This window comes from Antrostomus carolinensis, unplaced genomic scaffold, assembly GCF_000700745.2.
Source record: "Antrostomus carolinensis isolate BGI_N321 unplaced genomic scaffold, ASM70074v2 scaffold14398, whole genome shotgun sequence".
NCBI lineage: Eukaryota > Metazoa > Chordata > Aves > Caprimulgiformes > Caprimulgidae > Antrostomus > Antrostomus carolinensis.
In genome coordinates, this window is record NW_010331015.1 from 31,828 (window position 1) to 45,696 (window position 13,869).

A 13,869-nucleotide genomic window follows, 5' to 3' on the forward strand; every position below is an offset into this window, starting at 1 on the left:
ACTTTCGGGAGAAGAACTCCTCCAGCAGCCAACACATCGTGCGGCTCGAGAGCCTCCAGGCTGAGGTGAGTCACCCCTTCTTAGCCTCATTCCTTCAAAAGTTCTAACTTGTATAATGAACCCCTCTGAACTGAGTCAACAAAAACCACCTGCTTGGAGCAAACAAAGAGAGGGAAGGTAGCTGTGGGGCAAAGGACTTCCCCAGAGAAGACTTTTGCTGCAACCCAGGGCTGGCTGGGGTATCATGGGCCAGCTTCCACCGCTGCCTTGGCCTCAAGCAGGCCTGCAAAATGAATGGATGAGAAGGATCTTCCAGGAGCTAAACCTGGCTGCGCTCTTGAAGGGCTGCTGCCCAGTACAGATTAGACACTGGGACACGGCAGGAAGGTCTGCAAGGGGTTTTTTTTTCTGTTTCTCATGCTTGCAAAGAAAGCAGCAATCTCCTGCCTCTGAGCCTCGCACGTGGTGAAAGCAAGGAGCCCCTGCCTGTTTTAGCTCTGGTACATTATCAGGACTGATACTACCTTCCTTCTTTTTCCTTTCCCTGATGGGGGTCACTGAGGACCATGAAGCAGGAACTAGAGGGGTAGAAGTTGCCCAACTCTACTGCCCTACTGCTTTTGTGACTTATAAGCTGTCTGGAAGAGCTTTTCCTAAAATATCTCAACTTCTTTTTTTCCCCGCTCCCACCTGCTCCCTGCTGGTCCCTCGCCTTTTCTTCCCCTCCCCTTGGTGTGGAGCAGCAGGTCCTTGAAGTAAGTATGGAGGCTTGGAAAGGGTTTGCCCGCGCGTGCATCGCTGTCATCATGCATGCCTGTCACTGTGCATGCCTTGCTTGCCTCCTCCCCTCTTTCCTGTCTCTTGCTTTCCAAAGCCCTTTCTCCCTGAGCCCTTCCCATGGCCCAGGGCCCACGGCAGAGCGATGTTTTTTCTGTTACACAGTCATTCACAGGGCGTTCATTACTGGTTTGGATACCAAATATGAACTCCTGATACAATCTCTGTATTGTACCTCTTATTTTTCTCACATCCCTTTTCTCCAGCCCACACAAAACATGATGGTGGTGGGAACAGACATCTCAGAAGCCATTAGTCACCTAAGAGCAGCTTTCTAATACCTACAGCTGCCTTTACCCTGCAGAAATAGCAAGTCTACAAACTTCGTTAACATTCCTTCATGCAGCCAAATCTTTCCAGCAACCTGGAAGGCAGCAAAGAGACAAGGTCCCAAAGAGGCCAAGAAAGCACTGGGATGTTGCTGAATTTGTCTATGGTCCATGAATTGAAAGGAGGCCATAGGGAATACTTAGGGTTATACTGGAATGGTAAGTGGCATACCCAGTCCCCAGAGGGCCTCTGTGTACTAATGTGGGAAAAGGCTCCTTTTTCTCGGTTAAACAAGAAGTGACCTTGGCTTGTGCTGATTCATCCTGTGCACTGTTCCCAGCTAACTGAATCACAGAGGTTTTGCTTGGCACATTGTCCCTTTTCACCTGAAATCGTTGCCCTTGACAATTAAAAGAAATGAACCAATTTCAAAGCCAACCGATCACTGGGAGACTAAAAATAAGCACAGCACAGAAAGGAGTCTTCACAAGTAAAAAGACAGAAAAATCCCTGGTGAGGACCTGGTGAACACGCAGCAATTAAGAAAAGTGTCTGGGCAGTGCTGTGGCACAGCCCTGTGGGGAGCAGGATCCTGCAGGCTCGCCCCGTGCTCTCCAGCACCCAGAGAGGAGAAACTGCCACTGTGCTCAGTCGGGGAACAGCCAGGAAAAGGAACTAGTAACTAGCCCAGTCTTGCAAATTTTAAGGCATGAGGATTGGGCAGGGCTGGTCTCCACCTAATCCTTCTAGACATTTCTGCCCATTCCCTGGCCTCCTACCAATGCACACCCAGCCCCTTTGGATCTGTCCCAGCAGCCTATAGAAGCAGGAGTTTCCTTTCAGGGCCCTCCTCAGCTTGAAACCACACACAAAGATCCAGCTTCTCTCGTATGGGTACAGAATACATATGTGCATACTTTTGCTTTTTGCTGTTTAATTTCTCTCTTGGGAATGTGATTTCCCTCCTGTCTGCTCGCGGGAAATCATGGGGTCTGACGCTGTCTCTCGTTTCTCTGCAGATCAAAATGCTGACAGACAGAAAGCGGGAGCTGGAGCATCGCCTTAGTGCCATGATGGAGGAGAATGACTTGCTCCAGGGAACTGTGGAGGAGCTGCAGGACCGAGTCCTCATCCTGGAAAGACAAAGCCATGACAAGGACCTGCAGGTGAGCAGGCAGCCATGGGACAGGAAAGAGGGGGAAATGCAGTAAAAGACATGGTTTAGGGTAATATTAACCAGAAAGATAATCAGGAACCAGGAGACACAACTAGGTGAATAAAATGGCTCATGTAAGCATAGCAGCAAGCAAGGTCCTGGCTGTTCCCTGTAGGGACAGATAAGAGGAACCACAATGGGGCATCTTGACAGCAAAGAGCAGCTTGAGAGGGAGATCTGAGCAAAGGGGGAGTGGGACAGGGTGCTGGGGAAATGAGGGAAATGTAAAAAGCAGCAGAGGACTGTGGTTGCAATTCACTTTACCTCATTTTTTAAGAGTAGAATTGGCTTCAGAAGGGGCTTCTTTAGACCTCGCTGTCCCAGAGGGCAAAACTGGCCTCATGGCCCTCACCACTCATATGGTTTCCCAACAAGCCCCATGGTGTTTGCAGCCATGTGTCACCAAATGTCACTCCCTGGAGTACAAGGTGGCACCTCTGTGGCTTCAGACATGTTAGTAGAGAGCAAGATTTTTCCATTTCTCTTCTGTGGGTTGACAACTACTGGATCCTCAGCTCTCCAAAACAGCCCTGAGTATTTTTTCCATTTAAAAATATATATATATTTATATTTATATATGTGTGTAGATTTTTTAAAAAAAAATCTATATTTTTTTATTCACTTCCTGCTGTGTTGTTTTCAGCATTTTTTTTTACCTGAGTTGCAACTTCTTCACAGTGTTTCTCATTTTAGTGCTGATCAACTTGCTATTTTTATCTTTCAGGATATTCTGGAGTCTAAACAGTGTCTAATGACATTTGGAGATTATTAAGCTCCAATAAATAGCAATACCAGCCAAGAGTACTTTCCTCCAGGCTGGAAACCCTCTTTCATGACATCCATTCCTCCCTCCCAGCTCCTTCACAAACCAGGAGATTCATCCAGTCCATATCACCTCCACTAATTTTTGTTTTTTCCTGCTTCCTTGACAAATTCCTTTGTTTTCTTTGCAAGCTGCACCAAAGCCAGATGGAGCTCCAGGAGGTGCGGCTGTCCTACCGGCAGCTGCAGGGGAAGGTAGAAGAGCTCAGTGAGGAGAGAAGTCTCCAAAATTTCAATACAACCAGCACATCCCTGCTATCTGAGATAGAACAGAGCATGGAAGCAGAGGAGCTGGAACAAGAACGAGAACAGGTATTTGACCTCTAGCCCCTGGGAAAGCCCATGGACCTCCATGACCAGCCCCAGGGGGAGAAGGAGTTTAATGCATTTGATCTGGATTTGGAGCTGAACCAAGAGCCAGAAAATCGAGGTTGTGGTCTGAGCTCTGGTATCAACACCCTTTTGACCATATGAAAATAAATCTCTGCATCCATTTCAAAACCAACACAGCAAGCTAGACAAATATTTGTGAGGTTTGGCAATCACATGCCTCACTTCACCATGGAAGGAAGATCTCCATGGCCTTGATGTCCCAGACTAATGTCAGGCTCTCTCGTTCCAGCTGAGGCTGCAGCTCTGGGAAGCATATTGCCAAGTACGATATCTCTGCTCCCACCTCAGAGGAAACGACAGCGCAGATTCAGCGGTGTCTACAGACTCCTCCATGGATGAGTCTTCAGAAACCTCATCAGCCAAAGATGTCCCAGCTGGCAGCCTACGGGCAGCTCTCAGTGAGCTGAAAAGACTGATACAAAATGTGCTGGATGGGGCAGAGTCCACGGTAAGTTGGTGGCACAGGGAGGCCTTGGCTTGTGCACATTTCTACTGTGGAGGTGTATGGAAACAAAACTGAAACACTACCAAAGTCACATTCACACTTTCTTCTTCCTTGTTTAGTACCCACCCTTGTTTAGTACCTTGTTTAGTACTACTCCCAAAGCAGTATTAAATTAATGCAATTGCCTTTTTTAAACTGAAATCTGAGCAAAAGATTTCTCTCCTGCTCTCAGAGCTCTCGACGAAGTGATGACGACACCTTAGAGGAACAGATCAGGCGAACGAGCGAGGATTCGCGAGCCCTGAGGGAATTAATGGAGGGAGAACGTGGAAAACTGAGGCAGAGTTTGGAGGAGCTACAGCAACTGCACAGCCAGGTTAGCGGTTCCCACACCTTACACGTGGTCTTGTAACACCAGTGTTCATCCTTCCAGACATGCCTTCCCTGGAAGAGATCAACATGATAAATAACTCAGGATCAACATGGTAAATGTTGAAAGATCAACATGATAAATAACTCAGGAGGATTTAGGCCAAAACCAGTTACAGTTGGATGAGGGAGACTCTGTGCAGAGGCTTCATGTATTTAGGATCAGAGTTTTTGACAAGTTGTCTGGGGCCCATCCCAGACATCATCTCAAGCAAGCTTCCTTTAAACCTTTCCCCCAATCTGCTTTTCAGCCAACCTGTCTCATTGAAATTCTTCTCAGCAGAAGACCCCAAAGTACAAAGATATGCAGTACTGGAAACTCATAGGCATCCAGTCTGACCCATCTTGCTTGCACTGAGCCCTCAAAAGGGTATAGGCTGGTTGGACAAAACAGCGTTGCTCTTCCGTGCATGGCGCAAAGTTCGCCCTCTTCCACAGCAACATCACAAAACCAGGACACCAGGAGGGAGCAGCACTTAGTTGTTCTTTGCTGTGGCTGGTCTCCCTCAACTCCCCAGCCTGGAAGGACCAGAGGACCCACCCTGGATTGCAAGTCTGGACCCCCATCTCTGCTTTTAGGGGTCTCTGACCACCAAAGCTCTGAATATTTAGGGAGCAAAGGGAGGACTGCAGTTCTCTTACTTCGTTCTCATGTCTCTGTGTTATATGGAGAAAGATGGGGCATAACTAGAAACACAGCAGACATTGCTCTGAGAAGCACTCCAGCCTCACACAGGAAGTACACATCTCCTGCAGCTTTTGGACATAACCCAGCCTTGAACTTGCTCAGGGTTAATAATTATTCTCTCCTCCCATAGAAGAGAGAAAATTATCTTCAGTTCAGTGCTACAGAAAAGCAACGCACCTGGAAATCTGGTCTGCCCGGGGCAGCAGGACTTTGCTGCCTCCACATCCCTCTGTGCTGTCACTGGTATTGATACAATAAGAGGGGAGCTCTTCTGAAATGGCTTTTGAGACCTGAATGTAGCACCACACACATTAACTGCTCGTACCTGAGAGCAAGATGAGCTGGTGGAGACAGGAATGGCACCTACTCTAGCTACAGTGGAAAGCAGATTCACACCTTCTGCCTGGTCCATTTCCTCCCTCTGTGTCATCCCATTTTTACCTCAAACACAGACAAGAACAGTTAAAACCCCAAACCTATCCCCAAATGCAGGTTTTGGGGGGCCCTTTGATCCACTGTCCCCTGGGATTTCAGCAGAACTGCTCAGCGCCTTTCACATAGCTCCCACCACTGCTCTCCATCATCGCCCTGAGGCACATCACATTCTGGGCTGTGGGAGAGCACAGCTCAGGCCGAGCTCCTCTATTCCCTGGCAGCCCCAGCACACAGCAGGGACTCTCTGTGCACAGACAGGGCATGTTGGCATCCTTCTCCCCCCCCTGACCCAGCTGTGCCACACTAACAGCAGATCCTTCCCCACCATTGATGTGATGAGTCCTTTTTGACCGTCTGCCCTGTATTTAAAGATTTCTTTGAGGATTCAAACACTACTGAGCTGCATTTAGGGAAAGGAGGTGGCTCAAATGCTGGAAGGGTTTCCAGGTAGTGGAATAGCGTGACAGAGCATGTGTGTGCTCTAGACAAAGAAATTAAACACGTGTGGAATAGTGCAAAGCTGTGTTAATGCGATCCTTGCATGATTTCACACCCTGTTAACTCACTCCGCACAGGACCAAAATGATAGATCATTTCTCAGACTATTTAAGACTCTGCATATATTTTAAAGTCTAATTAAAATTGTAAGATGTGCCAGTAACACCTTCCATGGTGTGAAAGGGAATTTTCACATCCTTTGTCTTCAGTTTCATATTGCTTCAAGAGACATAACGCCCCCCCAAAAAACATCTTATTTGCTTCTAAATGACTTAACCCTGGAAAGATCAGAATGCAACAGGCAGATGCAGAAGATGTGTGCACAAGGCAAACCACTCGGAGAGGGACAGTATTTCAGTGCTGATGCCATAGTGGGTTTAAAGTCATTGGGACAGCAAAGTCACAGGTGGGTCCTGCCCCAGACAGCTGCACAGCTTATAGTGCTGTTGCTGCATGTCACTGAGGCCTTCCTGGTGACCCATCTTGCTCAGACCAGCACTGCTGGCATTCGAGGGCAAGCTGGCACATTTCATGGGGGGGTTGCCACAGCACTAACAGCTCCCTTCCAGCAGACACAGCTCCTCCTACAAGCAGGGGAGCTCATTTGGCTTCCCCCTGTCCCCCATGGTGAATTTGTCTGAGCAACCTTGGGTTTCACACCTTCCCTCTGCCAACAGGTCACGCTGCTGAGCGTGGAAATGACGACACTGAAGGAGGAGCGGGACCGGCTGCGAGGTGCTGCTGAAGACAAGGAGACAAGTGAACGGCTCCTGCAGGCCATCAGGGACCGAGATGAGGCCATTGCCAAGTAAGCGTTATGAACAGCCAAAGCCAGGCTGGGTGAGCAGTTATGGAGTGCCTTAGCAGGAGATGCCTCCAGGGTGGGGTTTTTCCCACCTTCCAGGAATTTCAGTAGCTGCTTCAAAGTGATGGAGTGACTCTTGGCTTTGCTGGTATTGGGAAATGCTGCCAGGACCTTGGGAGCGAGGCAGGATGTGCTGATTTCCAGAGCTGCCCTATGGCAGGATTGGTGGCATTTAGGAGGATGCTGTGAGCCGTTTTTGCCATTCCTAGTGCTGGTTTGAGCCACAGCAAGGAAGAGAGGACTTCAGGGAATCAAATGGAAACACGAGCTCTGCCCTATTTGTCATATTTTTCTTCTTCGGTCTTCTAGACACACAGCTCTGCTTGGGCTTCCTCCCTGAAACTGGTCACTCATTCTCTGTTCCTGTTCCAGGGTCTCCAGTCCTCTAATTCTCTATTTCTCCTTTCAGGATTCTCCCACAGTTTTGACTCTTTGTTTTCCCCATCCTCCTCACAGACTTTTACAGTTTTGCTACCCTATACCTCATACCTGCCTTCCCCAGCTCTGTGCTCAGCCTTGCCACACTGCCCTGAGCACTCTGCCTGGAGGAGCGGGGCAGAAACACTCACCCCTTTACACTCTAGGTAGAAAGAATACATGTGATGACCTCTTCAATAAGCAGATGGACCAGGACACCACCAGTCCATCTCCTTATGGAAACACTAATATTTAAATCCTTGACAAGAAGAGGAGCACAAGAGCCTGCACCTCTGAGAATGCGGGTAGCTAAATTAGCATGCACAATCCCTTTGTCTTTTTTTAAGTGACTCGATCATCCATGCTGCTCTTGCCCTGGTAGCCAGCTACCAAATTCCTGTCACTGTCCTCTGTAACACCCCCATCTGTTGGCAAAAATCAGGAGCATCCCAGCTCACTGCCAGGTGCAGAGAGGTGGTTCTGACATTTCCAGTGCATGTGGGTTGCTGGCTCTGCTGTGGCTATGGCAACGCGCTGCCGCCACGATAAATCCCCCGGTAATATCCAAGCAGCAATGGGGAGCTTCACAACAAAAGGCTATTTAAGGTGCTCAAACCCACAGCTGGGAGTGGAAGGGCACAGCTTCTCCACAGCAGTTAATGACCCTGCTGGGACTAAGGACTAATATTTATGGCTGACTGTCTTGCAGCAGCAAGAGTCCAGAGAAAGGGGGACGTGACAATAGTGCATGGGTGAGTGGTGGGTGATTAATGAGCAGAAAGTAGCTGCAAGTGAAAGCAGACAAGAGCATCTTGTTGATGGAAATGAAAGCATCCCTCCACAGACTGAGTGGGCTGCTCCTGGGTAGTGAGCTGCCTAGAAGGCTCGTGACATGCTTCCCACCTTGCACCTCAAGGGTTAAGTCATTTTTGTTGAAGCTCTCCCCCAAAAAAGCCCTAACTGAACAGAAATAAAATCACTGCCTGAGGCAGACATCTGGCATGGAAAATTTTTAGCTTGAAGCTGAAGTTTGGCAACATGAGAAGCAATAGGAAAATAGGATTCTATAATAGGAGATGTCAAGCAACTGCTACCTGGAATATAAACACAAATTCCCAAATTGCTCTTCTACAGGGAAGCACAAGGGAGCTATTAGGGGGCGATGAATTAGCTACAGTTAATAAGATGCAATTATTTCTCCTGAAAATGTTTGCAAGGAAAGATGGTTCCCAGCAAGTCATGTTACAGTTTCCCATCACGCAGCAGTTAATTGAAAACTTAAGGATTGTGCTCACCTGTGTGCTCCCAGCATGGTAAGCAGCATTTCCCAGCTTGGGCAGCTGAGGACATTGCTCCTTCCTAGAGGACAGCTCCTTTCCACCAGCCAGTAGCAGCTGCAGCATCTCAGCCACTGAGTACTCAGGGTCCTTTGGGCAACAGTGGCCATGGTGTCACATGCCCAGTGGCCATGAAATGTCTGGAAAGAAATGAAGCAGCGGTGTCCCCAAGGGCTGGCACAACCCCATTGCTTTCCTTAAAACATAGTATTTAATTCAAACAATTTTAACAGTTTGCCATTGTTAAAATGTATATGCTGTGATAAACTTTTTTCCTTCATTTCTTCCTTCCTTCAGCCCAAGTCCCCTCTTTAGAAACTCAAAGCAGAGCTGTAGTCTTTGGAGGGAGTTTTTTTGTTTGTTTTATATTGTAACTTATTGATCAAGTGATCAGAGACAGCTCATTTGGTTTTTAGCACATACCATTTCCTTTCCTGTGCATTAGTAAACAGAAGAAAAGGAAAAAATATTTGCATGTAGATTCTACCTCAGTTTAGATTTCCGTTTTTAATGGCAGAACCTGCAGATTATCCAGGCACACTATATTATCTTACATAGCACTGTGTCTGAATATCTGTTTCTGTTCTCCAAAGTGTGCTTACCAGAAATCCACTTGTTTTCCAGTCATTATGTCTTAATTTCTGTCCCACTCTTCAGATTAATAGAGTGTCCATAATACAACAGAAATGAACAGTTTACAATTTGGGAACTTGCTGATTGTTGATTTCTCCTCAAGAATATGTTTAACACTTCCTTTAGAAAAAAAAAAAGAAAAAGACATATGCCCCAATTTCTCACTCTTCTTCCAGGAAAAATGCAGTGGAGGTGGAGCTGGCCAAGTGCAAGATCGACATGATGTCCCTTAACAGCCAGCTGCTGGACGCCATCCAGCAGAAGGTGAACCTCTCACAGCAGCTGGAGGCCTGGCAGGTAAGCAGCCCCTGGTCACTGCAGGGCAGGGTTGGGTGACACGTGGCCCAGGAGGCACCTTTGGGTGACTTTTCCTCCCTCCCTGTGGGTTTGCTGCATTCTCAGCCCAAGCATCCATAGATAGCAGTGTTTGCTTTCGGCCCTACAGGAGCCAGTGATGCAGTGGTGCTCTGGGGGGAGTGAATCACAGTCCTTACCGGCTCAAAGCCTTTTGGATTTCCATTTAAAATGGAGAAACAAACTGTATTTCACAGCTGCATGCAGCATGGGGAACATACACTTTGCAGTAACCTGCTGCAACCCGGGAAGGGATGGTGTCCCTGCAAGAGCTGTCCCTGGGCAGGCGCAGTCTTGAGGACGTGTGGGCACAGCATGTCCTTGCATTTCCTCGTGGAGCAGAAAGGTGGGAGGCAGAGAGGTTGCAGTGATTGTTTTGCAGTATAGCTGCATTATTTTCATCAACTCAGAAGACCTGGCAAGACGAAGAAGCTAAAATCCCAGCTCTCCACCAAGGTAAAAAAACCCAAACCGCAAACCCGCGGCAGTTCAGCAGCTGCCCTGAAGATGCTCTGCTTGGGGTTCGTGTGGAAAACCCATGTAAAGGCAGAGAGCCCCTGGGAGCAGACAAAGCTGTCTCCTCCCAGAAACTAGCACCAAGGGAGGGCTTTAATAGAAAACAAGCAGATAGAGGAGAAAAGGTCTGGGCCAGTTACAGTAAGGTGTTGCAGGCCATGCAAGACCCCGACTCTACTAACAACCAGCCTGACCAGTAGAAACCTCTCCTGTACAACCTCGCTCCTGTTTCAACTCCACTGTATTTTCGTTTCTTTTTTTTTTTTTCTTTTTTTTTTTTTTCTTTTTCTCTTTTCTTTCTCCTGCTTACAGTTTGCTTCCTCAGGGCTTTTTACTATCTGGCTCCTTTGGTTTCTGATCTAGTGGCCTTTCTCAGTTCCTGTACCAACAGCTTTAGTCGTACACCCCTCCTGCCTTTGAGGTGAGCTCCCCGCACCCTTGCCAAGCACCCGCCATCCCCTCACCCTCCATTTGCTGCCACCATCACCCACATTTGTCTCTGTCCTCACTGTCATCTGTCAAGAGGGACCAGTGGGGGGTCTGCATTACCCACCAATATTCTGCACACACACAGCCCCACCCCAGCACCAGGCAGGGCACAAGGGGCAGCATCTTACACCCCATGGTGAGGCTTTACCCCCCAGGTCACCGCGGGGAAAGCCAGGCTGAAGCACACATACCATTAATCCTCTGCATTCAGCATATCTAGTGTCTGGAAGATTTCTTGAAATACAGACTGAGACTTTACTTCTCCACCTCGTTATCTGCTAAGTGACATTCAGTGCTCTGCATAGGAGCTGTCTGTATCTGAGTTCTGCTTCAGCTTGGATGGGTGGTACAGAGACCTGCTCAGTAGCAGAGTCAGTATCGAGTGCTGGAATATCCCCAACTTAGGGTTTTAACAACAGGCGTTTGCTTTCTCCCTTCACGCTCTGTCAGGTGATGGCAGCAATACAGCAACCTCAGTCCTGCTCCCATCAGCTCTCTGAGATGAGGATTAGGTCCACTAGCACTGCAGAAGGTTGTCTCCAACATACTGACCCAAAGGGCTATGACACAGTAGCAAAATATTTTCCAAGCACCTGATGTCCCCAGAACAGAAGCTCAACCAAAAAGGCACAAAACAAGTCAGGTGATTTACGTATTTTGGGGACTATTTTGCAAAGCTGAACATTTCTGATAAAGTGGGGTCAGATTCTCTGCTTTAGCTGGGCATACATCTGATAAACTTTTGCTCTTGCACACTTCTAGCCTGCACTTTACCAAAGACCATCAACAAGATTACAGTTTTCTGTAAGCACACAGGCTATAAAATATGCCACAAGCAAAATCCCACACATCCAAGCCTAGCACAGGAGAGGATGTGCACCTTGTGCCCATGCCTAATCTGACCCCCACTGGTATTCATCAGTATCTGACTGGGGGTAGGGAAGGAATATGGAGCAAACTTGGAAGTAGAAGAGGGCTGCTTCTCTTAAATGAGAGCTCAGTTACTTCAGTGCAATAGTGACAGTGGCACCGTTAGGTTAGAAAATGCTGCAGTGCCAGCAGAGAGCTGCAGCCTGCACGGCCACAGCCACCGAGGTCACCTTAAGCAGCTTCAACCCTTATTTCGTGCAAGAGAGCCCAGGTCCAGCTCACAAAGAGGATACATGCCGTTTGCACCTCCTTCAGCCTCACCCCAAAGAGCAGAGACTCCTGCTCGGAACACCCAGAGCACACCAGGACCATGTTATCCAGCTTTATCAGAGGAATCTCATACCACTGGTGTTTGTCCTCCCTCCGTGTCCCTGGACAGTCCTGCACCCCTGTCCATTGTGAGGCAGGGACAGCAGCTCTGCCCTCGCCTCACTGCATATGTCTACCCCAAGTCTCTGCAGACAAGTGCTGCGCTCTCTGATTCACCCATCAGATAGACAGGGACCTGAATGTAGTGCACTCTTAACAGTGCATACTGTATTTTTATATATATAAAACAATTTTTTTATATATATGTATTAAAAATATATTAAAATCATACTCATGCCTTTTTATGTGATTAACCAAGGACACAGATCTGCCATGCTGGAGCCTGGGTGCCTACTTCATTTGCTGTAAGAGGTGCCTTCAAAATCCAAGTGCTATACATTTTCACGTGGCAGCTTCACCTCTGGAAACCTTCACCTTAATACTGATATTTACCTTAACCTCTTCAATTCTCCCCCTGCCTTTCCCCTTTCCAGCCCTGCTCTAAAAAGATCCAAAGCTTCCCCAGTCCACGTAGCTCTGCACCCTCCTGCTTCCCCAGGTAAAGTCCCCATACTAAATTCAGGTCCAGGCCATGGCTGTCAATCCTTTTTGCTGCAGAAAATGCTGCAACAAGCGATTAGCCATCATTCGAGTTTCCAGTCCAAGCTGGCTGGTTTTATTCCACACTGAGCTACAGAGCAGCTGGGGCACCTGCTGGGCAATGGCAGCACCTTTCCTTTCATCCCAGTGCTGCCCTGCTGGGCTGCCCTGCACAAAGTGTCAAATGAACAGCACTTCCACCGCTACGGCCCATCCAGGGTGTCCTTGTTCTCACCAGATAATGCTGTCAGTCCTAATCAGGGACCAAACTGCTGGAGAACAGTTGATTTCTCCTGTGGGGCTAGTTTGTGTACACACGTTTTTCACTAAGCTACAGTTTAAATATGCAATTATAGCAGAAATAAACAATCTGAAGGTTTAAAATTTGTAGAATTTATAGCCAGGTTTTCAAGGAACACATTAGCGAGTCATTAGCGGCAACAGAACTGACTAATTATTTAGTGTAGAACAGCTTCACTGTGCTGCAAACTCGGATTAAACCAGAGCGTTTCTGATACATCTGAAAAACCACAGTGCAGCTGCTCATGCCAAGCTGTCGGTCAGAGAGCTCCTACTGCTCTGCTGGCACTAGGGGAAGGAGCAGGTCTAAGGGACAAGTGCAGTTCTCTTCAGTAAGGCTGGTGCAAAACCCACGTAGGGTCTGGTGGGCTCACACCTGGCCCCAGCACCTTGGCTCCCAGCAGCACCTTCCCCGAAGAAGCCCCACTAACAGGAGCTGTGCAGGCAGCTCAGTCATGCCTGCCCGCCTGCTCCACATGGCGAGTGCATAGACCTGCTCAGGACAAACATTCTTACTTGTTCTGGCATTTGCTTTCAGCTGCATTTGTTCTTTTTTATTTATTTCTCCCCCCAAAGGGGACACCTGCAAGCTGCAGACAGCAGAGGAACCTAGTCTAGAGGCGTCACAGAGTTCCAGGCAGGTGTGATGCTCCTTTGCAAGACCACCTGAGCAATTTATCCCTCAGAATTGTGTGATTTACTTTCCTTGCTTACTAAAAAGCCTCGTGGCAGAAAGCAAGGCTGAGCCTGCTGCCATGTGGGGAGCTAAACCTGTCCCCACTCTTGTCATCCCTCCTCCATCTCATCACAGCAAGTTTCACACCCATTTCAGCCGCGTCCCTCTGCGAGCTGCCTTTGAGCATCAGCTGCCACTAACAACCATCTCTTCTCCCTCTGCCGCAGGATGACATGCACAGGGTCATTGACCAGCAGCTGATGGACAAACACCCGAAGGAATGGAGCCAGCTTGCTTATTCCTTCTCCAGTGGCTACGGCACAAAGCGGAGTGCCAGGCCGGAGCAGCAGGGGGACGAGCCCGTTGGGGCAGAAGGGAACCGTCTCTTTTCCTTTTTCAAGAAAAATTAA

At 48.2% G+C, this 13,869-nt stretch overlaps 1 protein-coding gene across 1 annotated transcript in view; it reads left to right on the top strand.

The window, feature by feature from the left end:
• Nucleotides 1–13,869, top strand: part of BICDL1 (BICD family like cargo adaptor 1) — a gene marked incomplete at its 5' end in the record, with an annotated part of 41,289 nt that extends 27,420 nt beyond the window's left edge. The window contains 9 exons of the mRNA XM_010173093.1: nt 1–65; nt 744–755; nt 2,127–2,273; nt 3,278–3,457; nt 3,768–3,986; nt 4,216–4,359; nt 6,711–6,841; nt 9,462–9,582; nt 13,687–13,869. The exon at nt 1–65 is cut by the window's left edge and continues 55 nt beyond it. Coding sequence (XP_010171395.1) covers nt 1–65; nt 744–755; nt 2,127–2,273; nt 3,278–3,457; nt 3,768–3,986; nt 4,216–4,359; nt 6,711–6,841; nt 9,462–9,582; nt 13,687–13,869 — 1,202 coding nt within the window. The remainder of the gene's footprint in view (nt 66–743; nt 756–2,126; nt 2,274–3,277; nt 3,458–3,767; nt 3,987–4,215; nt 4,360–6,710; nt 6,842–9,461; nt 9,583–13,686) is intronic.